General features: G+C 30.5%; 2 protein-coding genes across 2 annotated transcripts in view; both read left to right on the top strand.

The window, feature by feature from the left end:
- The window catches only part of LOTGIDRAFT_158536 (hypothetical protein), a gene marked incomplete at both ends in the record, with an annotated part of 27,231 nt that extends 13,613 nt beyond the window's left edge, over positions 1-13,618 (top strand). The window contains 3 exons of the mRNA XM_009051691.1: positions 11,230-11,352; positions 13,293-13,415; positions 13,530-13,618. Coding sequence (XP_009049939.1) covers positions 11,230-11,352; positions 13,293-13,415; positions 13,530-13,618 — 335 coding nt within the window. The remainder of the gene's footprint in view (positions 1-11,229; positions 11,353-13,292; positions 13,416-13,529) is intronic.
- Positions 13,619-17,744: 4,126 nt separating this feature from the next.
- LOTGIDRAFT_231078 (hypothetical protein) overlaps positions 17,745-27,626 on the top strand; it is a gene marked incomplete at its 5' end in the record, with an annotated part of 32,540 nt that continues 22,658 nt past the window's right edge. Inside the window, 6 exons of the mRNA XM_009051690.1 lie at positions 17,745-18,450; positions 18,774-18,839; positions 21,478-21,603; positions 21,969-22,088; positions 22,934-23,056; positions 26,641-26,778. Of these exons, the coding sequence (XP_009049938.1) occupies positions 17,745-18,450; positions 18,774-18,839; positions 21,478-21,603; positions 21,969-22,088; positions 22,934-23,056; positions 26,641-26,778 (1,279 nt within the window). The remainder of the gene's footprint in view (positions 18,451-18,773; positions 18,840-21,477; positions 21,604-21,968; positions 22,089-22,933; positions 23,057-26,640; positions 26,779-27,626) is intronic.

Below are 27,626 nucleotides of genomic sequence, written 5' to 3'. Positions count from 1 at the left end.
TATAGAAGAAAAAATCTTAAAAGTACAAATCTGGAATACTTATAATGTAAAGATCTCTGTCTCATTTTGTAATGGTAAATCTCTGTAAATTAAGGATAATCTCACAAAAAAAAAAGAAATGAAAGTGTGAGCTTGCCTCCGTTTAAGACCATTTGATCTGAGACCGTAAAACAAGTTGCATATATTTCTGTTCTATACAGTGTATTGTATGATACGAGTACCAATACCTTTTGATCTAAAGGCAATGTCAGAATACTCAGATGTTGGATATCACAGAAAACACTGTACTTTGATCAGTGACATTACCTGTATTATTATATTGTAAAAAGAAAGATATCTCCAGTGATATTTTATATGTATATTTATAGTTGTTGCTGTACTTTAAATGATATAGGTATATATAATCTTAAAGAAATTTTCTCGCTTTGCATAATATACAAATGAATATAAAAGATACATGAATTTATAAGAAAAAAATGATTGTTTGAATTTATCTTCTCAAGAAAAATAAGGTGTGTATTAGTAAAGATAAAAGTCATAAAATAATTTCTGGTATTACTGAGTTTAATTGAAAATTTATACCTGTTTTATCTTTTAGATTTCTTTAAACTTGTTCTTCAGGGATTACTTTTTTTGGAATATAAGAAGTATTTATCTAACCTACTTAAAAGAAATTAGTCCAATTTAAATCATGGTTCTGTTGTTAGTGTAGGGGTCAATTACGTACTGTAGTTGTCTCTGTGATATTATTGTCTTATCTTGAATATTACTAAAATTAGAAGGAATGCGATAGGTATTCTTTCATTCTACAAGTGTAATAACATTTTGAATTTAATATTCAACAAAGAAGACTGAGATAATGAAAGATCCTAAATTATTGAGATCAGTTTTGATATAATAATAGTCCAATATTCCAGCCTCTGATAGATATTTTGACAATTATTCAGTCAGTAAAAGTAGGCTCTGTTTATTGGGATTTTGCACACCTCTGAAGATATATTTTTCAAACATAATATTAAATTACCTTGCAATGCTGTAAATTTGTGTTGGGCATCACTGTAACTTTTGTTTTGTTAGACCCTGGAACCTTTGACTGTGTACTCAGTTTTAAATGGTTGATGAGAGATCATTTTTTTTATAAAAAAATGTTTGATGAAACCACAGATATGACATAAATGCTGTAGGGTAATTATGATGGTATGAATGAACAACAGAAATATCCTTATATATCTGGATTTGGCAGTTTTGATTTAAATAAATATGTTTAAAACCCCCACACCTTAGGAGGCATGGAAAATAGCTCTACATCAGCCTACAATTTTCAAAATAGGTATGAGAGGCTTGAATAGAGGTAGATATTTCTGACCCATGAGTCTGTGATGCTATACCTGGTGAAAATTACAAGAAAACCCTGTTTAGATATCTGTTATTCCTGACTGACTTCTATAAGATCTAAGAAGCTGTAGAAATTGTAACCCTATATTCTGGCATTTGGAAGCATCAACATTTTGAAGAAACTAAACTTTTCTCTTGAAATGCTGAATTGAATTGAGGTAATTAGTGTGTCCTTGACCTAAGAACATCTGCTATTATTGTCTACTGTGTGAGATCATCAATGTTAAGATTTTGTTAATTACCACAGAATTACCTGTACATTGTTTTTTTTAACTACTTGAAAGATTCCAGAACATCTCTCTCAAAAACATGTCATTCCATAGCTAAATGTAAGGAACTACAAAAAAAAGCCATCAGTTTAAGGCATTGTTATGTGATAATGAGTTTAACATTGGACAAATATCTGATCAAATCTATGCAATTTTTGTTTATAAGATATCCAAAGTTATTATTTAGATTTCCGGGTAATCCTTACTTTCTCTACTAGACTGGATATTACTTTGTTTCTTGCTTATGATTATGTATCCTCATTGTGTCCTCCACCCAACTCCCCACATCCGTCAAACATATCAGAACAATTTGATGGTGTCAAATGTCATTCATTTTGCATGACCACAAGAATATGAGAAATACAAAATATTGGTGTAAAACTTACACTACATAAAACAACTCAAATATCTAATAATGCTCATATTCCTGTTGGACTAAACACAATAATGATAAAATACGCCCAACAGGATTCAAATTCACTAAAACATTTATAGAAACAAATTGAATCAAAATTATTAGAAGTAAAAAAGAGGAGGGAGGCAAGGGGAGGTGGGGGGTAGTTTAAAAACTGCAAAATTACAACAAGTGTTTAACAGCCTTGGCGGGTTTTTCGAAGAATGACCCGGATGTTGTTTTATTAATAGTATGCAGAAAATAACCACACACCACAGGATTGGTTGAAACACAAAACGTACTATTTACAATGATATTTATTTGTGAAATGAAAACTTAAAATTTCCTTGAAACCTTTTATAATGAAATTATTGAAAAATCATTACAAATACAATATCATTACAAATACAATATCATTACAAATACAATACAATATTATTACAATTACAATATCATTACAAATACAATACTAGAGCCACACGTGGCACAGAGTGGGACTTTGCAAATGTAGCAAAATGCAAAAGACTCAGAAAAAATCAACCTTCTACGATAATTACATCACGCGCAAGAGCAGTCTAAAGTAAAGAAGAATTCTTTGGAAGATTGTTATAACGGAAGTAGACAGACCTCACAAATTAAAGTATCAGAATATAGCCAAGGTCAATGACATTTGACATTGAAAGGGAGACGGTCAACAAAGGTCAAGGTTACTAGATACAAGTCATTAAAATTTTTAAATATATACGGCTATAAAACCGGAAGTTGAGATAGGACAGCAAATATAAAAGTATAAATATATAGCCAATGTGAATGACCTTTGATCCTACAAAAATCAGGGTCAAAAAAGGTCAAGGTCGAAAATTTATAATTTTCAAAACCTGTTTCTTTTTTTGAACTATAAAGCTGAAACAATGGAACTTCTAAGACAACGTGGCTCAACGGATGAAGTAATTGTATGCAAAGTTCCATTTTGAACAAATGTATACGTTGCGAGTTATGTCCCTTGCCAAAATTGTCAATAATGAGTAATTTAACCCGGATGTGCTACGCCCACCTCAATTTCTTTTGCATAGGTTAATTGATATTCTGAATGTTATGTTGTGTTCCAAATTTAAAGCTTTTACATCATACAGGTCAAAAGATATAGGTCAATAAAGATCAAAATAGAAAATTGAAAATATAGAAATTTCAAAACCCGTTCCTTTTTTGGAAATATAAAGCTGAAACAATTGACCTATTAACACAAACTGGCCAAAATAATGAGGTAATTGTGTGCAAAGTTCCTTTTTGAACAAATGTATCCTATGCGAGTTATGCCCCTTTCCCAAAATGTAAACAATTAGTAATTCAACCCGGATGTGCCACGCCCACCTCAACTTTTTTGTCATAGGTTACTTTATATTCAAATTGTCTTGTTGTGTTCCAAGTTGCAATGTTCTACATAAAATAGGTCATAAGATATATACATAACAAGCTCAAAGAAACAGAAATATTGTAAAAAAAAACTCAAATTTGAAAAATTCACGAATTTCAATTTTGCTTTAAAAAACGATTGTTATAAATCACTTGAAAGAGCAAGAAAAGCACATTAAGAATCCGAAAAAATTAACCTAGGTTAATTAGGTCACGTGCTAGAGCAGTCCAAAGTTGCGAATTTGGCTGTTTTCGGACAGCTATAAAACCGGAAGTACATGTAGGAGGTCAAATGTCAAAGTATTAACTGATAGCTAAGGTCAACGACCTTTGACCTTATGCAGGTCAAGGTCATCAAAGTTCAAGATCACGAGATATGACCCTTCAAACTTTGAAAAAATTCAACCGGATGTTGCAAAAAAGCAAAATTGAGAATCGAAAAACGGCTTCCTAATATCATGTTTTTTTTTGTATCTTCTTTCATTTGACACCAAAATCATTTAAATCGGATGAGCCATTATGTCTGAATAAAAATCGAATCATTTCAGAAAAATCAAAATGGCGGCCAAAGTTTCACGTTTGTTCCGGATTTTTTTTTCTTCGTTTTTTTGTCATAACTTTGTCTACCTATCAGCATAAAATTTTTTGTCCTATACAAATTACACCGGAAGATATTCAACCGGAAGTGAACATCGTTTTCCTGTTTAAACCGGAAGTGAAATTGAAAATTTGACTGTACCATTTTGTTTACATTCTTAAACTGTCTTTGCTCAATTTTTTTCAGATTAATCAGACAAAAAGCAAAAAAAACTAGAACTGTACTAATAACAGTACTGATGCAGGGCGTGTTACGACATTCGGGTACATACGAAGTTGGTCTATTGCAATTTCATGGATGTAAATACTTTTCTGCATCTCTAAATGCAAATATCCAAAAGTGCCTGGAGTTGACGAACTTTCTGATAGAAATTGGGGAGAATGGTACTTTAACGGACATGTCAAACTCAGGAATTTTATCTATACTGACATCTCATTAACCAACTTAAATTTGATACCACAATGTTAAACGAATAGAATTTTTAAATATGCATGTTTCATAGACATGTTGTATATCACTGGAAAGCTCAGAATCTAAGCATTATGAATTCTAAAGAATTATTGCTATATCACTATTAGGCTACGAGATACAGCACTGCAAAGGTTCAAAATGGATCATTTTTAAACCCATATAAAATCGAAAATAGTTTTCTGACCCCATAGGTCAAATAGTCATCAAATATTCAAGGTCACAAATTATCATCATAGTAAATATGAAGGTCACCAAATGTCAAGGTCATGAGATATACGCCTTCAAACTTTGAAAAATAATATCCGGTCGTACAAAAAAGGCAAAACCGAAAATCAAAATTCTGTCCTCAACAAGTTTTAGATAAACGTTAATTCTATCATTTGGCACCAAAATTGTTCAAATCGGATAATAAATAGCTCCAAAATAGCAAGTTTTGCATATTGAGGCAAACCAATATGGCGACCTATATGTTACATCCGGTACGAATTTTTTTAGTTGTAACACTTTGTATTAGTGACACTAAGCTTATGCATATGTCATTTCTGACATAACTCAATTTCACCGGAAGGGGTGCCACCGGAAGTACTAATATCGAAACCGGAAGTGATAAACATTTTTTGACTATGCAGAATTATTTGCCCATACCGACGGTCTACGTCATAAAAATTTCAAATCGATCCGTCAAAAAGCAACCGAAATAGCATTTTTCGATTAATTTCGAAAAAAAAAAAGTATCGAACGAATTTTGGGAAAAAATCGAATATTTTCAACTGCTATCATATGTCCTTTGTACTAAGAATTATAATAAAGGAAACACGAGAAAAATCGAACGATAAATACGCCCTCTACAGTCCATTTCCGGTTTTTTGCTATCTCACTTCCGGTTGCGCAGAACATTTTCGTTTTACATTTAATACGTGAATAGCCACGAGTTAGAAAACGTCATGAAGTCCGTTTTGTCGTACCTATGTCTGGTTCCGAGAAATAAGCTCCCTAGCTGACGAAAAAAAAAATAATCGTTACGAAAACAAAGCAGGGCGTTCGCTTATGAACGCCCTGCAATGAAAGCAAAGTCCCACAACAATATTATTACAATTACAATATCATTACAAATTGTGTTAGGTTGTAAGCTGCAGCTGTTAATAATGGTCATGACTCAACAACTAAGCATTTGTAATCAATTGTGTTGTTAGTTCACATAATGATTTTTAAGTGTAGATTAAAAAATAATATAATTTTGGCAATGTTTTGGCACAACATATTAGATTCTAAATATAAGGTGTAATCGCTGGATTATTTTCACTTGTTAACTAAGATGTCAAGATAATTTGAAAATTGTGTTTGTAAACAAAGATTGTTTTTGTTTTATAATTAGTTTGATGTAGGTGAAAGAGAAATCTATATTTGGTCCTTAAGGTTGACTGATAATGGGAAATATGTTGTAACAGATTAAAGATGTTCATCATTTCTACAGCAGGTTCAATTCCACAGTCAAACCAAATAGGACAATTGATCACCACAAATTGATATATTCAATGCTTGTATTAACAGGAGATCGTGACCTGACCTTTTCTATTTTTGTGTCAGCCCTCTCTGATCTCAATCGAAAGGCTTAATATTTTGGGACAGTGTGTAAGTATCAACTACAGGAAAATGCAAAGATGGAAAATTTTGAATAAATCTTTCCTGTGTGGTTAGGTTCTTTAAAAGTGATAATCAAGTTTATGTATGTTCTATGTGTTTATTCTCCCACACTTGTTAATTAATAGGATATCTTAATTATATTAACAACTAATTATAATCAACATGTTATTGGTCTGACATGTCAGGTTGTCTTACATACAGGAATTTCTGATTCACCATGCATACATTTTTATAATACTCTTGTGGTCATTAATGTTCGGTTGTGAAATCACTTTTTGTTTTTTGCCAGTTTCACTGAAAATAAATTATGATAAGAAATGAGCACGCAACAAAAATGTCTAATGTAAGAATTTCATTTCCCTACATGATACTCTATCTGTCGAATCTTTATTTCTAATTAAGTATTCAGAGAATTTGAAATATTGCTCCCTTTGTGCAGAAAAATAGGTGATTTCACTTAACACCTATTGTAACAAATATGATTATATTAAATAATAAAAGCCTTTTCTTTTCAAAGAAACCTGTTCAATTAGTGTTCAGGTTGGCCTGAAATAGAGTATCCCAGCCTCCCATGTAAGTGATGAAAGTTTGACAGGCCCAAAATGTAAAAATAGGACATACACCAAGTACAGGGAAACCCCTCTAAACCAACAGGCTGTCGGACCAGTTTTAAGTGGCAATATAACAGAGTTACATCCCTCTATGACTTAATCCATTATCTGTAGTTATTGCTCTGTATAATGTTAACTGGACATTGCTCTGTAGAATGTTAACTGGACATTGCTCTGTATAATGTTAACTGGACATTGCTCTGTATAATGTTAACTGGACACAGCGCAATGTCATTATAATAACTAACAATTTGTTACTTCAATCTTAATTCCCTTTGCATGACACATTAATGTTTGCTAGGTCGTTTCATGATAATGATTTAAACTTTCGAGAAAACTAATTTAACGCAAATTTCAGCTTGGGAAATGCTGGTTAGTGATTAATCGTTTCCTTTGATAATGAGTCACATTTATTGATATTTATCTTTAAGTTGTCAAAGGATTAACGTCAATTAATATGTGAATTAATTAAGGTGCCAGTTTAGAGAGTCTAATTAACTATAGATTAACTTTTTTGGACACGATTTCGATGCCAGATTGCAGTTTAGAGATGTGCCGGTTTATAGAGGAATTTCACTGTATATGTAAGTTTAACAGTGTAGTCTTTGGCAGAAAGTTTGTTTTGAGAAATTTCAGTTAAGATAGGTTTCTTTTAATATGTAACATACTTATTCACCCCAAAGCCTGATTTCAACAGATATTACATGCAATACCTTTTAAAATCATTTGGTACATTAGCTTTGAAAAATTTCAATCTATAGAAAATTATAGAGAATGCTTATATCATTATATTTTAAATTGATAATACAGAATTGAATGTTGAAAAACAGTCAAATTTCTTAGAAGATTTGGTATGTGTGCATTAAATTGCAGCTATATGTTTCAATTAATGAAGCTTTTATGCATTACATCATAAAGCTCAGGAAGCATACAGAGTTTAAGTTGCCAAGTTTTTTCATGTCAAGTTGTTCTAGAATCTTATTTTATCCGCTACTTGTGAAGTTGTTAAGGCAACACCATGATTTTATCTAACATGTCTACCAGAAATCTGATTATAATACCTAACATACCTCACATTTGGAGATTTTTTAATCGAATTGGTGTTATTAAAACTGACTTAATTTTTATTAAACAGAGGCAAAGATTGTATGTCAACTGGAACCTTATTAATTCTGACTTAATTAGCTCATTAAAATGAAAATCCAAATGAAACTCTTTCTGAAGATTATACGTGAAGTTTTTATGTTGTTGCGTCTTTGTGAAGTATCAGGATATTGTCAGGGTAACTCTCTCTCAGACAGCTCTATAAAAACCTTCAGGATACTAATCCTTAAATGTTATTCAGTAAATAAATATTTGGTTGGAATTTAATTGATATTCAATTAATAATAGTGTCTCCCTATAGACTATTGATATATATTATTTTAACACAGATTACTCCCTGTCTCTACCCCTCATGTTGACATTCTATCAATAACTGATGACTGTCTAATGGAACAGCTAATATTTATTTAATATTAACCAACAACCACCTCATAACATACAGACCGTTGTTCAGAAATCAGTCAGCAAGTAGATTGGATATATATTTTCACATATTCAGGCTTTTATTGTCTGTTTCCCAACAGTGGTTTTTTTTATTGTGTTCAGTAGAAGTGTCTCTTGAATTATTCTAAAACATGCAAGATGCTATTTTTGTTTCATCTTTTTTTTTTCAATAGTCATTGATCAGACATCTGTTACTATATTTTTCATGTGACATTTTTTTACATTAAATACACTACACTGAAGAAACTAATGATTGTGAGCTCTCTTTTGAAACTGATTTGTAAATTATCTTTATTTGAGTCTGGCAGTAACTGAAATTTTCAGGAACTGAAAGTATCCATACTTTAAGATAATACTAACTATAATATTTATTTCCAATAAGAGATAGAAATTAATGTTGCCTTGGTAATGTATCTCCACCTCATATTTACACATTCAATATATTCTACTGGTATTTACAGACAGTAACATGAATTAATTAAGCTCATGATTCATGATCTAATCAAATGTTTGTTATTGAAGAACTCAATCTTTCTTCAGTATGATACATTATTCACTGAAATTCAAAAAACTCCTAGTGTCTAATAATTCAGAAGAGGTTATTCCATTTGTTTTGCTCTTTTCACAAGCTCAATCTACAGACTACTATATATGACAGATTTGTGAGACATTTTGCATCAGGGAAAGGCTGATGAGGTTTTGAGATGAATGCCAATTCATCATCATTATATATTTTGGAACTTGTCCCATGTATAAATTACCTTAGAACTTGCTTACACATTTTAATTTTATCATGTATTTTCTTTTGATATTTTTGGCTTGAAAATGTTAAAAAGCATTGATGCCAAATCATTTCGAAGATGACAAAATTCTTTGTAGCAAGACAAAACATTTATTTGTCATTTCAATTTATTTTATGAAGATGTATGTTAATTTTGCAAAAATTAAATAAATCATTTGGCTTACTTTGCATTTTGCTGTTTAAGTTACTTCTGTTTTCAGAAATCATCCCTGTAAAGTACATATTGACCTCTTTAAATGTGTTACATGCCCACTGAGCAGTGTAATTTAAAATATGTTCTTTTTGGACCAAGACTTCACATTTTGCTGCGAACATATGTTTTATGTAAAGTTAATTTTTTGGACAGCAGGTTTGGAAATTGGAAGAAATATCCTAATATTTTGAATAAGGATATGGGAGCTGAGTACTCATTGAACAGGAATGAGGATTTGATTATTATACGCCCACATGAATATGTGGTCGTATATTGTCGTTGCCCCTGTCCGTCGGTCCATCCGTCAACATTTCTTGTGAGCACTATAGAGACTACAGTTTTTATCTGATTTTGATAAAACTTGGTGTGATGCTTTAGATTGATAAGATCTCGGTCATGTTCGAATTTGACATATTTTCGATGAACGGTTTTTGAGATATTGACCTTGACATAGAACGCCTTGAAATTTGTTAAAAATTGTTCGTGAGCAGGATTGAAGCTACAGTTTTCATCCGATTCTGATGAAACTTGGTGTGATCATTGGAATTGATAAGATCTCGGACAAGTTCTAATTTGACGCATTTTCAATGTATGGTTTTTGAGTTATTGCCCTTGACTTTGTTAAAACGCGTCGAAATATGTTTAAAATAGTTCGTGAGCAGGATTGAAGCTAGTTTTCAACCGATTCTGATGAAACTTGGTGTGATCATTGGAATTGATAAGATCTCGGATAAATTCTAACTTAATGCATTTTCGATGAATGGTTTTTGGGTTATTGCCCTTGACTGTGTTAAAACGCGTCAAAATTTGTTAAAAATAGTTTGTGAGCAGGATTGAAGCTACAGTTTTCAACCGATTCTGATGAAACTTGGTGTGATCATTGGAATTGATAAGATCTCGTACAAGTTCTAACTTGAAGCATTTTCGATGAATGGTTTTTGAGTTATTGCCCTTGAATTTGTTAAACAGTGTCAAAGTTTGTTCTTGAGCACAATAGAAGCTAAGTTTTCAACCGATTCTGATGAAACTTGGTGAGATCATTGAAATTGATAAGATCTCGGACAAGTTTTAACTTGACGCATTTTTGCTGAATGGTTTTTGAGTTACTGCCCTTGACTTTGTAAAAACGTGTCAAAATATGTTTGTGAGCTCTGTAGAAGCTACAGTTTCAACCAAATTTGATCAAGCTTGTTATGATCATTGGAATTGATAAGATCTCGGACAAGTTCTAAATTAAGGCATTTTCAATGAACGTTTTCAGAGTTATTGCCCTTGACTTTGTAAAACGCTTCAAAATTTGTTTGTGAGCACAATAGAAGCTACAGTTTTCAACTGATTTTGATGAAAATTGGTGTGATCAATGGAATTGATAAGATCTCGGACAAGTTCTAACTTGACGCATTTTCGATTAACGGTTTTGAGTTATTGCCCTTGACTTATGAAAAACTTGTCAAAATTTGTTTGTGAGCACAATAGAAGCTACAGTTTTCAACCGATTATGATGAAACTTGGTGTGATCATTTGAATTGATAAGATCTCGGACAAGTTCTAACTTGAGATATTTTTGATGAACTTTTTTTGAGTTATTGCCCTTGACTTTGTAAATACGCGTCAAAAGTTGTTTTTGCCCTTGATTAGAGCTCTGTGATTTAATTATTTGTTGTATTTGGGTTATTCATATTGATTTTAAAAAATTTTGTGGAATTATTCATCATAAATAACTGGCATATATATATGTAATTGAATTCAAACTAATAAATTTTCTTCAATATGAGAAGATTCCTACTTTAGTCACTATAGACTGTTTTATCATTTCTGACAGCTGCCAGTGGGCGTATGTTACCTTGCCTCGCAAGCTATCTTATATATATGTTATGATTATATATTGTAGATGTTAATGAATGTGGTATCAATAATGGAGGCTGTGAACGAGAATGCTGTAATTCTATTGGTTCTTTTAAATGTAAATGCCCACAAGGTTTTGAATTAGCTGCTGATGGTAGAAGATGTACAGGTAAGGCTTAGGGACATAACACCAGGTGTACCAACTAGTGATTTAAAGCTTATTAAAGCACCAAAACTTCCCTGCCATGTCCAAATGATCTATTTTGTTTGAACTGTTTATATCTGAAAATTTTCATAATTTGCAAGAAAATAGACATGAGCAACTCCTGGAAACATCAAGAAAAACCCATGGTTCTGATGTGCTCCCAGAAACCACAAGTTGCATTAGATTCTCACCTATCCTAGAGGTTTTAGATACATTCTAAAGAATTGATTAATCTAAGGAGATTTAAATTAATGCATTACATTAGAATGTTATGCTTTGCCAAGTGATAAATCGCAGGTGTTCCAACTTTAAATTAAGTATGTCTGAATCTAAATGAAGGTGTTTATTTTAAGATGCGTTTTTATACGCCCACATAAATATGTGGTCGTATATTGTCGTCACACCGGTCCGTTGGTCCGTCAGTCAACATTTCTTGTGAGCACTATAGAGACTACAGTTTTCATCTGATTTTGATAAAACTTGGTGTGATGCTTTAGATTGATAAGATCTCGGTCAAGTTCGAATTTGATCTATTTTCGATGAACGGTTTTTGAGATATTGCCCTTGACTTAGAACGCCTTGAAATTTGTTAAAAATTGTTCGTGAGCAGGATTGAAGCTACAGTTTTCATCCGATTCTGATGAAACTTGGTGTGATCATTGGAATTGATAAGATCTCTGACAAGTTCTAACTTGACGGATTTTCGATAAATGGTTTTTGAGTTATTGGCCTTGACTTTATTAAAACGCGTCGAAATTTGTTAAAAATAGTTCGTGAGCAGGATTGAAGCTACAGTTTTCAACCGATTCTGATGAAACTTGGTGTGATCATTGGAATTGATAAGATCTCGGACGAGTTTTAATTTGACGCATTTTCGATGAACAGTTTTTGAGTTATTGCCCTTGACTTTGTTAAAAGGCGTCAAAATTTGTTAAAAATAGTTCGTGAGCAGGATTGAAGCTACAGTTTTCAACAGATTCTGATGAAACATGATGTGATCATTGGAATTGATAAGATCACAGACAAGTTCTAACTTGATGCATTTTTGATGAACGGTTTTTGAGTTATTGCCCTTGACTTTGTAAAAACGCGTCAAAATTTGTTAAAAATAGTTCGTGAGCAGGATTGAAGCTACAGTTTTCAACAGATTCTGATGAAACATGATGTGATCATTGGAATTGATAAGATCTCAGACAAGTTCTAACTTGATGCATTTTTGATGAACGGTTTTTGAGTTATTGCCCTTGACTTTGTAAAAACGCGTCAAAATTTGTTTGTGAGCACAATAGAAGCTACAGTTTTCAACTGATTTTGATGAAACTTGGTGTGATCATTCGAATTGATAAGATCTCGGACAAGTTCTAACAAGGGATATTTTTGATGAACATTTTTTGAGTTATTGCCCTTGACTTTGTAAACATGCGTCAAAAGTTGTTTTTTGCCCTTGATTAGAGCTGTGTGATTTAATTGTTTGTTGTATTTGGGTTATTGATATTGATTTTAAAAAATTTTGTGGAATTATTCAGCATGAATAATTTCTTCAATATGAGAAAATTCGTACTTTAGTCACTAAAGTTTTATCATTTCTGACCGCTGCCAGTGGGCGTATGTTATCTTGCATAGCAAGCTATCTTTTTTTTTTAACAAAGAACCAAAAATGATTATTCAATACAGGACATTAAAATCTGATGTGTTATTTGCAACTAAAAGTAAATGTTTTCCAAGCGTGTCCTAGCTAAGTAGTTAATACCAGTCCATAATGAAACTGGTACCATTTAAACAATCAAGACCAGTCCATTTTGGTTGCAAAAGTATCAAAGCTTAAGCATTCAGTAGGTTTGACTTTATACTTTACTTATTTAATAAAATACACTTTACACAACTAGTATGCAATTTGTTAATAGATATTGATGAATGTAGAGATCATAATGGTGGATGTCAACATAAATGCCTTAATACAGATGGTGGCTTCAGTTGTGAATGCCCAAAAGGTCAAAGGTTACATGCAGATGGTAGGACATGTATAGGTATGTAAAGATTGTGACTAAACTTCAAAGTGGTTAAGCAAGTAGTTATTGTCTGTCTTGGCTTTAGGTCTTCAATTCAATGATCATAAATACTTCATTGCATCTCCTTTAAAGATACAGAACCTTTAAATGGCTACACAAGAGTGAACAGCTCATCATTAGAAGCAGTAGTCAGCTTCAAATGTTTACTAATGACATACTAAAACATTTCACAAAGGTAATGAATGTAAATCTCTTTTGAAATTACTAAGATTTGAATTTTAAAACTGTGAGACTTTGTAAGAAAGAAAATGTGTCAAACTTAACCGGGTTAAAGAAAGAAATATGTAAATCTGCCATATTTCAAGAGATTTCTTGATAATAAAGATTGTATACCTCATATATCATATCACTATACTGCTCAAATTACAATTCTTTCTCTGACAATTTACATATTTTACATTCTCTAGCACTATACTAGCTATTTGAATGTCTGATTGTATTAAATCATAGGAAATAAGAAGGAAATTAAAGTGCTTTATTTTACAGTATTTATTAGTAATTGGTATTATTATACATTGTTGTGTCTACCTTATACAATGATTTTATTCAAGAAAGGTTCAACTTAGAACTCCATTATATCTGATCTCAAATGCCAAGGTGTGCAAATTCTTCTTCCAACTCTTAGAGATTGGTTTGAATATCTAGAAAATAATACTTTATATCAAATTTATATAGTATATTTAAGTATCTTGATATCAAATAATACGAATCATATTTTGAGGATAGGAAAAAATAGATTGCCCTAAATTCAATTCAATTTTATTTTATAAATCTAAAGTAGAATTTCTTCTGTAATATGGTAGTGTTTCATGAGCTGATTGAATAAGTGCCCCTCTTGATTAGAAATTGCACTGCTCGAGGCAACACTTATAGTTGTTGTAGACAAGTTGAACCACAATAAATTTTTTCATTCATAGATTCTAATACAACAGAAAAAGAACCAAAAGATGGTAATATATTAAGGACAATTTTACCCTTTTCATTTTTTCACTATTTTATTATTTAGTAGTTTCACCCTTATTCCACACACATGGAGTCTACACAAGCTTTTTCTTTTTCAGATATTTTTTTAAAGTTTGCTATGTATAGGCTAATATAGTTGCTCTGTAGATAAATATAGTAGAATATTAATATTTAAGTTAGATTTTGTGCCACAAATTACTTTTTTTAATTGTTAATAGTAAATATTAAGTTAATTTCCCAACTTTATGATATGAAAATGCTTATAATATCTTGTTTTGTTCTTGCATTGTTGTGTTAAATGATAAGTAGGCAAAACAGATTATTCATGGATTTTGTTTATGTGAAAATTTCTTTATAGATAAGAGGTGTTTATTTGATCCAACAAAATTTGGATCACCGTTTAATTTTGGGTATTTGAAGCAGGTCCATAGTTTTCCTTTTATTTTTCTCACTTTTGGTACTAATGGTTGTTTAAAAATGGCAATATTTTAAATCTTTGATCTTTAAATAATACAGGATTTGTAACCTTGATATTGATTCTATGGAAATCAAGAGGTATTTAGTAGGGACTGGTGTTTGTGGGAGATTCCATGGGTTATATTTGTGTCTTAAAAGTATAATATGAATATTCATTACTTGATTAGAAATTATAGTTTATTGTTTATAAGTTATGTGCTGAAGGGGAAACTCAGTAAAGGAAATTACCACTACAGGGTTAGAATGTAACTTTGACGTTTAATCGATTATGAAACTTGATGATCGATAATCCAAATTTTCAAATCAAAGTGATAATAGATTATTTTGATTCTTTTACTCAGCCATAAAATTCATGCAGATTGAAATCTGGAAAATCTCTAGCGGAGGAAATAGAAATGTGCTGATACTATTGCCACTATATATGTGATAAAGGTACTGGTATTAGAAGCCCTGATAACATTGTCTACATAGTTCTATTTGTTCCTATTACCATGAATTATGATGTAAAATGGTATATCAAGTAGTATGAGATATATTATAAGAAATCAGGAATGATCAATATGTGTCATTAGATAAAGGTGTTGATATATTGACTCTATCATTAAAACTAAATGAATCACTTTATAATTGTAATAATGATATAATCATACATATTGATTTTCCATATACAATTATTTACATTTGCACATTTTATTGATTCAATTTCTGAGAAATATCTGCTAAATGACATTTTGATTTTAATTGATATGCAGTGTGTATTTCATAAAATCTAAATACATCAAGACAAATGCCTCATGCCGAATTTGACCCCAAAAAAATTTATTTAAGAATTCAAATATAAATGAGAATCAACTATTTGATATTAACAGTGATGGTGGTTTCTAACAAAATCATTGCAATGACAGACATTGCTGACGTTTTTGTCTCAAAGAAAAAGACTCTAATTATGGCACTGGATATACTGGATATGGTTAGATGTGTAGTAACCAGTATTTAAATAAACGAAGGTTTATTGTATAGCTTTTGATTATACTTAATTCAACTTATAATAATAGTTTTTTTTTCTAAATCTATTTATAAAAACTGATATATATCTGGAACAAAGTAAATACTTAGTTAATTTCAGATAAAAGAACTGTATTGAATTATTCCTGGTATTTATTCTCCTGATATGTAAAACACTTTGAGGGAGGGGGATAACTATAGTTTGTAAGCTACATGAATCAATCAAAGACATTGACATTAGTATCAGTTGATCTGTTAAGATATTGTTGAAAATATCACTGTGGCCATTATTTGTAAATAAAAGCAATTTGATCATGTTCTAGAAGAGAAGGTAAAAATAATGCAATAAATAGATTTATTAATGAACAAGGGGTGTATAAAATCAAGTTATAATACTAATCAATATCAACTAATTAAACATCTACAATACTTAGGCTACTTCAACTTTATTTTCTGCTGTAAAGCTGTCATTTGTATCATTTAGAAAGCGATACAATACTTTTTCAGCCAATTAGGAACCTTACAAAGACTATGTCAATGCAATCAAAACAACAAATTATAAGAATGATCTGATCCCCAATAAAATGAGGTTTTGGATTATTAATACTATATATTAAACCTATTTCCTGTTCCAAATATCAAGAACTTTAGTTATAGAATACCTTGTGTTTAGCAGTCAAGACGTTTGAATAGGCTTGTTGTTAGATGACCAGTTAATGTCTGCTAAACACAGTATTACAGACTAATTTTGATAACAAAAAAATATATACCTTCATATTGCATACTGAAAAGGAATTGGTTCTATTGTTGTAAATGCTCTATGAAAATTCATTGATTATTGTTGCAATTCAAATTATGAATCGTATCTATAAAAAGTTGTGATAATTTTTAAGTGCCTGTCTAATTGAAGACTACAAGATAAGTGCTACATATATTTATTAATATAAATCATAAAGTACAACTATCTTTTGAAGCCAAAGTATTCATTGTTTATAACAGGTACTGTGAACAAATTGTGATAATTTCCAAGTACCTGCCTAATGGAAGAATTAAAAAATAAATGGTATTTGTTCAATACTGAAAGTGAACGATAAAGAAAATAGATAGAGTTGATTGATAATTGAAATATCAGAGTGATTAACTGGATTTGGAAATGTTAGAAAGGAAATGAGAAGTTATACATTCTATATAATAGTCTGTTATTGACTTATTCAATTACCATGAAGTGAATTGTATATAAGTTATTATATTACTTATTTTATTTGAGTTGGTTTGCAATTAGGTGTTAGTTATTTATTTGGTTCTTTCTAATTTGTCAGTTTGTTTGCAATCATTTATAACAGATTCAAAAAATTAGCTAGTAGCTTAATGCTTATATTTATTGACCCCATCCTCCTAGTGTATTTAGAATCTTCTTGCAAATGGAAGGGTATCTCATCGTGTCATTGGCATTATAAGAAGTCTTTACGAAGGTACAAGAAGTGTGTTAGTAGGTTATGTCTCATTCATTATCATGTTTTTGTAACAAATAGTTCAATAGCTTACTATTACTTATGGTTCATTTTAGAAATTCAAATATACTTCCTCTCATCCTCAGAGAAAATTTAACATTTCAGGATATGATTAAATGGTGCTCCTTATTCCTAAATCATGGTGATCCCTCACTGATATTTCATTATTATTTCAACTAAATTTTGATAATTCATATCATTTTAATTACTAAATCATATTTAATCTATCATAAACATGTGAATGTTGTACAACTGTTGTATTTGAGATATTTAATACTTCATTCCTATTTGAATTTCAGAAGATCAGAATCCAACGATTAATTTCCAGACAATGCCAACAGTTTTAACCAAAGAGGGTGATCATAATGATCGATATAGCTATAATAGTCAGCCTCTTTCTGGGGGTTACCTTGATCAGTATAAACCAGACCGCTATTATTTTGGTAGACACAGGAACAAGTTATTGACTGCAGGAATAGGATACCATGACAATTATAATCGTATTCCTTTAAATCATCAAAATTCCATCATTGATGCTAATCAACCTAGATATCCATACAATCAACCTAGATATCCATACAATCAACCTAATTATTATAATCAACCTAATTATCAAGTTGATTATGGCATGAAAACACAATATATTCCAACTAACAATCGAGTTCAATATGGAGCATCAAATACCCGATTTGGTACAGATGTTGATTTGACCAGACAAAGAGGTCAAAATCCTACATCAGATAGAAGTAGAATTTTATATGGCAGACATCCAGCTCCAAGACCACTGCAAACTGCAGCACCAACCAGAGCTCCTACACCTCCTACCAGTGCTCCTTATAATAAGGTTCAATCTGTTGATAATGGGCAGTATAAATTTCAAAATGGGGGTTACCCAACTCCTTCCCCCAGGGTTATTACTCCAAAACCTACTCCTGTTTCTGACAATGGAAATCCTTTATATGGTTCTGAACTTGAAGGACCAGAAATCAAAGATGTAGAGAGAACTACTTCAGCACCAACTGGAAATCATCTCAATGGTACAAATTTTACCATCAATCTACCATAAGATCACAGATCTTAATGCATGTCCCTGAATTGTTTGTCCTAATCATCAGATTAAGTTCAAAAATTGAATAAGTTAAATAGATTTAGACTTTTGAAATTTAAATATTTGTAGTACACTGTTCCATCCCCAACCTTGAAGATATAGTTAAATGAAAGAAAATTAGCATCTGCTAGATTTGCATAATACAATTTTTAAATTGTAAATATAAAATAAGTAACAAAATTACCTTCATTTAACCATGATTATTATAGGTAGATTTTTTATCAAATTAATGTTTGGTTATTTCCTTTCCAGTGCTGCGTCCACCATTCCGCATATCAAGTAAACCACGTTTGGCTATCCTTGATATGAAAGTAAAGGGTAAATGGATCTTTCAACAAGATAGCCTTTTGTCCCTGTTCACTATTCACACAGCTCCAGTTTGAAAACCAGTCTCAGTTAATATGTCAAATGCAAAAACTTACTTTATTTACAAAGATATTCATTTATATTAACTGGAAATTAAATTATAAAGATTATATCAAGAAATCAAAATTTAAAAATTCAAGTGTTTTGTATAACTGAAACTGGTTTGAGCAAACATAGAGTAGGCATGACTGTAATTTGATGTTCTTTCTGAATCTAATTCTGGAATAGGGATGGTCTCTTGTCCTTAGAATCCTTCTTAACTCAGATCTGTCAGTAGAAATGAATTTGGTCCTTTTTCTAAATCTCTTTTCTTATGAACTTGTATCTTTCCTAGTAATTTCTGTACTACCAGATTTTGACATGAAATAAATAGAAAAATAAGTCAGATGTAAAAAAAAAAAAGCACTATCATGTATACTAGAAAATGTACTAAACTATATAAAAAAAAAATATGCACCCATTCCAATAGACCAGAGTAATTAAAAAAACCAAGCTAAAGGTAGGATGTTTATTTTTATTTGAAACTGAAAAGAAGTACATCAAAATTATGTTCACGCTTATTTTATGTTTGTTTTGAGTTGCACTACAAAGCTAATCAAGTTGAAATATCTGGCCCCTCCCATTGCATTTCACCATATGTTAATTCTAACATTAAATCACAAGAGCTTGCTATTTATTTGCTTTGAGAAATGTGTTCAATGTTGAGAATCTAAATTTTTGATTGAGTAAAAACAGAATGCAGTAAAAATTTGAAAACAGAGAACTTATGAACCTGTAAAAAAACCCTCATTTTAATCTGCTGTCCACAAGATAAGGACCAATTTTATCTTGGTCAGAGGTGTGTACCAACTGAGCAAATTTAAAGAAATCTCTTGTTATTCTTTGTTTTTGTTTCAGAAGTGCCATATTTTACCCCAAGCACCAATTCATTTTATTCAATTTTAGCATTTGGCATCATGGTTTCGTTTATTTTGGGAAATTTGTCTTATCTTCTTTGTTTTGAAGTTAAAATTTCACATGTTGTTTGAAATTTTAGCTTCCACTGTTCATCATTGATTCTGGGTAAACTTTGGTGAAACTCTATGTCTCATTTGTCTTAGTCTGTTTTGTTCTTCATCTGTGTCTATGTCCTTTTCCAGAGATATCTAAACATTAACTAACTTTTTGATGATTTTCCTGACTCATCCATAGATCAACCAGAAATTTGATCATCTTCATTAGTTGCTAAATTCTGACAATAATCAGAATAATTCTTCCATATTTAATCTGTTTTTCTTGTTAGTGGTACATGTTCCAGAACCTTCCCATCCACAATAACTCTTTTCTTTCATTCAAACATATGAATTGTGCTAATGCCAGCCATGATCAGCAGAAGGAATTCAAAGCAGATTTGTCCAATATCTGCTTCTGAAATTGTCAAAATAAACAGCTTTCTTGAACTCCATGTTTAAATAGTTTGATTACACTTCCTTTCACCATTATGTGTTTGTCACTTTTGTTTCATTTTGCTGTTCATTTAATTGCATAAAAATTGTTTTAATCTGCATGACTCATCTGGAAAATGATTTTTTCTATAAAAGTTTGGCATGTATGGTAAAACTTTTTTCTATATTTTGCAAAAGGTATCTATTTGGTAATATGTTGAATTTTAAGCATTGAATGCATGTACAATTATAATACATGTATGATAAAGATATAAGTTAAAATTTGAAACATGAACACATATATTACATTTGAAGATTACTATATGTATGAAATGTATAAACTTAAATTATCACATATTATGCTATAGCCGTCATGTAAATGTGTGGTGCAAAGCGCTCATTAAACCCATTAATAGTTCTGATTAATATATTATGTTTTATTTTCAGTTTTTTTATACTATGTTTTCAGTTATTTTCAGTTTTATTCTGTTTCTTTTCAGTGTTAATGTACTTAGTTTATATTGTTTTCTTCTAATCTTTTTTTTTTCAATTGAAAAAAAAAATATTCAAAAGTCATTTTTATCAGATTCTTCATCCATAGTTAAATGAAAGTAAAATATGAATTGTAAATACTGATCACTAGTTATAATTTGCTGTGTTTTTTATTTTCTATCACTGTCAGATTTTTGTAGTTTATGTATTGTTTTGTTTCACAATTTCCCAAAAATTTCCCATTGATGTTGAAGTTGAGATAATCGCATGGTTGTTCTTATTTTTAAAAAGTTATAAACCCATTTGTTAAAGTATTTTTTGTTATAATTACAATTTTGGTTCAGAAATAGTTAACCTAATAACTCACATGCTAATATTAGATCATATTATTCACGTAATAGGAATAATGATTCATTATTTAGAAACAATGTTCGTTGGTTATTTTTAATAGTAAAATATCAAAGTTCAGAATGTATTATATCAAAAAAATTTGGTAATTATTCAGTCAAATTTCTCTTAATATTTGTTATCATTATAGTCATCTACATAAGTGTGTCATAAATGTTGAATATTTAGTAGGACAAGGGTCTTTAAGAGAAAGAATCTTTGAAATATGTTTGTATCTAATCAATATTTAGGATACTGAAAGAATTACTCCTAACTTTTTCTTTCAGCTACTGGTGGTTGTAGTGTAAGAAATGGTGGATGTGAGCATGTTTGTGTTGATGGTTATAGTGGAAGATTTCATTGTCGATGTCGGTCTGGCTTTACTTTGGGTCGTGATGGAAAATCATGTGAAAGTAGGTGATATCAGTAATAGATATCAGTCCAAATCATAACATTGTATCACACCAAATCATAACATTGTATCAAACCAAATCATACAATAAGAATCTGTATATCAGAATGAATTGTGCAATAAGAATCTGTTTATATTTCAAGTAAATCTGAAAGCCATCTGAATCTGTGCAAGAGAATGCTTTAAATTGGCCTCTTGCTGTAGGAGGTTGCTTAATGAAAGGCCAGGCTGTGTTATTTTAAGATATACCAGGTAGTCTGATTTCAGACTTGAGTTGCCCATAGATCAGATCACATGATATAAGCACAGCACCAAAATATTAGATTAAGTATAATTGTTTTAGTATATGGTTCATATACTTTATAGCGACTAATCCATGTAATGGTAATATTGGTTGTCAACATAAATGTGTAAATGATAGAGGAAGAGCTATATGTCAATGTTTTAAAGGCTATAGATTATCTCGTGATAGAAGAACTTGTGAAGGTAAGGCACAGTAGACTGGTCACTTCTTGAATTCCTTCTTCTATTTAAAATATATCAATGACAGTGAGTAACTTGGTTTGGACTTTTGGGAGACAAAGGCTATCTGCGGGCACACGAGTGGTCTTGGTCGAAGACTTTTGTTATCAATTTGAATTTCAACGACTGGCACAGGATACAAAAATCTCCAGTAGGTCGTTTTCCACCTTGTCGATAAACACATGCAAAGCATGCAATTGAAAGGAAAATTTGTCTGATTGCTTGATGATGGTCTCTCTTGCAGACGATAAAACTAATGGAGACAATTATCTTGTTTGATATTATAAATCCTGACACAATAATCTTGTCGTGGAAGCCGTGCACATGCAAGATTTTATTCAAGATTCGGGTCGGGGACAAAAATCTCTGAGCAAGATCGTTCATGTTCCCACACCTTTAGGCTGTTGGCACACGAACGGTCTTGGTCAGCAATTATTTTTGACAAGAGGCCGGTCAAGAGTTTCACTGACCGGTCATTTTCGATTATGTTGATATTCACATGCGGATCATGCAATTTAAAGGAAAAAAGAATCTGATTGGATAATGACACTCTGTCTTGCTGAACGATAAATATCAAACCTGTCTGATATTATGAATCCTGTTGGCAACTCAATTAATCATGTGAAATTTAACGCTAAGGTAAATTGTGCAAATGACAGATGTAATTATATTATTATATATTAATATTTTGTATTATATTATTATATATTGTATTATATTATTACATATTGTATTATATTATTATATATTATATTATTATATATTGTATTATATTATTATATATTGTATTATATTATTATATATTATAGATGTAGATGAATGTCAACGTGATAATGGACAATGTAGTCAGGCTTGTGTTAATACTAAAGGTAGTTTTGTTTGTACCTGTACACCTGAATATCAACTTGGTGAAGATGGTAAATCTTGTTACAGTAAGTTGTACTTATTACTATTTCTTTGACTAAAATCAGTGCTTACTTCTTCATGCATTTAACATTTGGAGAATACATGAAAGGGTTTTGTTTTATTAAGGAGTTTTTTAATTGCAGAGATAGGTATTAAAATATATATTGACCCAGGTGTCAGCTGTTCAAGCAAAATAATAGAGCGCTTGTACATAATTTACATTGTCAGTTGGTTGCAAAATATTTGCTTATCTTCATCAAAACATTCAACACAAAATAATTTTTGTACATGGTTTGAGTTGATATGAATATCTTCTATCAAACAAACTGTAAGAGAAGCATGTCATGGTGTTTTAACATAAGTTGAATTATGTAATGTATGCTGACAATGAAATGATTTATTAACACCAACTGATTTTTTTACAAGACATAATTGTACTTGTCATGTTATGAGTGCTATGATGCAGTTTTGGCAACAGTAGCTGTTTAAGCTTTGGTGAGAATAACTCACAAGCTTTAGTGCACTGTTACTGTGGTGTACAATTGGAAGGAAAGCCATGTAAATCTTGATTATTTATACTTTACATGCCTTGTTATAAATTTTACACATTGAAAATCTCATCCAAAAACTAATATCTGGCATATATTTATTAGACAGTTAATTCTTATTTCATATAACTCTTTCATTTTCTTACTTCATATAACATTTTAACAGAAAAAATGTACTGTTTGTCTTTTTGTATTGATATATGACTGTTGAAATTGCTATGATACTAATAAACAAAAACTGTGAATTCTAAACCATTCTTTGTTTTGGTATTGTACTTTCATTTGAGGAAAGTTAGAGAAATTAATGCTGATATAATATTTATGATATATAAGACAAAGCAAAACATGAATCAGTGCATTAATGTTAATAGTTTGTTGGGGACAGATAGATATTTAGTTACCGGTACCCATAATTAGATCTACCATATTGATTCATACTATTCAATTTACTTCTGATTTTACACAATCATTCTGCAAAGTAATTGAAATATTGTTGGCTTGTTTTTGACATAAGTCTCTGAGGACAGTAAATTTGGAGTAATTTCTGCAGAATACCAAATTATTGGAAATTATATTATAAACATTCTTTTTCTGTATAATGTATTGAAACCAACAAACTGTTAGCTTTTAGAAAGGACGCTTGAATATTTATATTTTAATCCATGGCTTATAATAGTTATTGCTTATTATTTGTTAACATTGTATGGATTGTTGCTTTTGTACAGAAGTACCTAAACCTGCCAAGATTAAAAATACAACAACAGGTCCAGGTATAAAACATAGCTAGTAACATCACCCATTAATATTAATCACCTGCTTACCCTTTTACAGATATCTTCATTTAGTGATCGCTTGAAGTTCTAGAATTTGGTCAGCGCGAACTCTGATACCTGTATCAAGAAAATTCATTATATTTTTTCATAATCTTATACAAAATTAACAACAATTATGATTAATGAACAGACTTCTTTGTAACATAATTTGACTTATAATTCAAGGCTTCAAGCATCACAACTTAACGTAATTTATCCCAAACCTCATGTTGCGCAATGTTAATTTACATATCCAACCTTCACAATCACCATTATATTACTGCATGTATATGTACAATATCAGTTATAAACCAGGAACCAAATTTAATCACTCCTTTTGTGTTTAACATCCTTTATATGATTAACAAGATCAGTTCATCCCTCAAATGTTTTAATCTATATCTTTCCTTAGTTTTTGTGTTTTATTATTTTAAACATTATTTTTGCCTCAAATGATCATAAATCATGTATTGATATTGGATGTCCTAGTTAGAATTCTGTATTGAATAGAGTCTGCTGTGGTCGACAAAAAATTCAGGATTGGTAATGGCGAAATATTTTAACATAAGATGAACTATTTTGATGTTTAACATTTATGATAAAGGAATAAAATGACTAAAATGGCAGATTATTAACTAGAAGATTTTTTTTTTTATTTGTATCTGCTGAAAATTGTTAATCATTTCATCAAAGACATGTACTATCATTATAAATAATTTTAGAAATATATCATCACTGTTATAAGATAGAACAGAAAGAAATACTTTTTAATCTTTAATTTTACTTTCAAATTAGATAACATGTTTCAGAAAGATATATCTTTGCCAATTCTCACTTTATGAATACTTGAAGTAAGACTTAAAAATTGTTTGCAATGCGTAATTGATTCTATAACAAACAATTTTTTTGTTCCTCTAGTCAAAATTGAGAAATTCAACACAATTAAAAAGAATGTTCTTTGCTTTCAAAAATATGTTGTTAGATTTGTACTTACTTCTACAGCAAAACCACTTAAACCTGAAAATTCTTTAAGGAAGAAAAAATAATATTGTTTCTGCAGCAATAATGTTGATGCCAATTGCAGAGTTTTCACACCACAAGCAGCGAAAAGATAAAGTGTATGGTTTAATACATAAAAAAAAATGACATTGGTTATCATAAAATAGCAGTATATTTCAGCCTCTTTCCTTTTGAAACATATTTATGTGTGCACCCCTGTTAATTTGTAGTTTTAGAGGAGGAATTTGATTGCTACTTTGTTGGTTATAGAAAATTATATAGGAAAGTAGACAGTAGAGATATGTTATGTGGTTGTGTGAAATAGATTGTTTTCATGATAAAATGTTAAGTAGAAGCTATATATTCATTTGATTGAAACATTTTCACAAATTTTTACATCTTATTGAAATAAGAATAAACTTGAGATGTCTGTTTCTTGTGATAAAATTTGTCTGGTGAAAATGTTGCCATCTGTGGTAAAGGACATAAAGGAATAGTGTCCTCTCATTATTAACTTTTACACTTGATAAAAATATAGTTTACATACATATAGAAATCTATTTTATAAATGATTAAAGAAATGTATTCCATTGAGAGATATATTCAAATATTTATATCAAAGATACCTCATCTGAACTGTCTTTGTCTTTGTTATTGTTTTGTCCTGAAAGTCATTTTCTTACACCTTTTCCATCTTTTCTACTAACTTGATTTACTAATATTGAAAAAAAAATTGTGACTTCAACTTTTGTTTTATTTTGTAATGCAAGCTAAACCTAGGAAAGTGCGAAAACCTAGGAAAGGACGCAAGACACAAAAAGGAAAACAAAAGGAGCGAAATAAAGGTACCTGTGTTTTTGAAGGTATAAACAATGATCTGAATCCATGGTAACTGCTGTTGTGTTTGTGATGTCATGGTATTTGTTTTTCTTGTGATGTGATGTCACTATATATTGTGTATGACATCATTTAGATCATCAAATATATATACTTATCATTCAGTACTTATATAGGTTTGATGTGTTCAGTTGTATAAAATGCATGAATTTAATTTCTAATCATTGTCATCAACTAACATAAGGCAGTGTTTGGCTTGTGACTGGGGCTAGAAGCAATACCATACATAACAGCATTGCTTTTTTAATTCTAGTAATTGAGTGCTTAAATTAATTTATAATGATAATATATTACCTTCTACCTTGGTTCTGAATTTACACTAGAAAATTAACCAATGTTTTGAAAATATTTCAGGAATTGAAATGGAAGTGATTGATAACTGTGCCTTTAATAAAGGTGGTTGTGCTCACAAATGTCGAAATGGAGTCAACGGTCCTGTTTGCTCATGTAGGAAGGGTTATTTATTACAGGCTGATGAAAGATCTTGTGAAGGTATGTTACATCTTCTTCATTTTAACTTTTAATTGGTCGTTTTGGAAAAAGATAAGGGAATATAACATGCACATAGGCTTTCTACTGTGATTAACAAACTGTTGTCCAAGTCAAATGGCTAAAAAGAAATTTTACTGGTAAATAATCAGGATCAATAAAGTTGATAATAGATACGATGAGAAAGTAAATGCTGAACATGATAGGAAAGTTAATGATTTACAGGATGAGAAAGTTAATGACTTACAGAATGAGAAAGTTAATGATTTACAGGATGAGAAAGTTAATGATTTACAGGATGAGAAGTTAATGTAATGATTTACAGAATGAGAAAGTTAATGATTTACAGGATGAGAAAGTTAATGATTTACAGGATAAGAAAGTTAATGATTTACAGGATGAGAAAGTTAATGATTTACAGGATAAGAAAGTTAATGATTTACAGGATGAGAAAGTTAATGATTTACAGAATGAGAAAGTTAATGATTTACAGGATGAGAAAGTTAATGATTTACAGGATGAGAAAGTTAATGTAATGATTTACAGAATGAGAAAGTTAATGATTTACAGGATGAGAAAGTTAATGATTTACAGGATGAGAAAGTTAATGATTTACAGGATGAGAAAGTTAATGATTTACAGAATGAGAAAGTTAATGATTTACAGGATGAGAAAGTTAATGATTTACAGGATAAGAAAGTTAATGATTTACAGGATGAGAAAGTTAATGATTTACAGGATGAAAAAGTTAATGATTTACAGGATGAGAAAGTTAATGATTACAGGATAAGAAAGTTAATGATTTACAGGATGAGAAATTTAATGTAATGATTTACAGGATGAGAAACTTA

Source organism: Lottia gigantea (assembly GCF_000327385.1).
Source record: "Lottia gigantea unplaced genomic scaffold LOTGIsca_17, whole genome shotgun sequence".
NCBI lineage: Eukaryota > Metazoa > Mollusca > Gastropoda > Lottiidae > Lottia > Lottia gigantea.
This window is presented reverse-complemented; position numbering and strand designations above follow the sequence as displayed.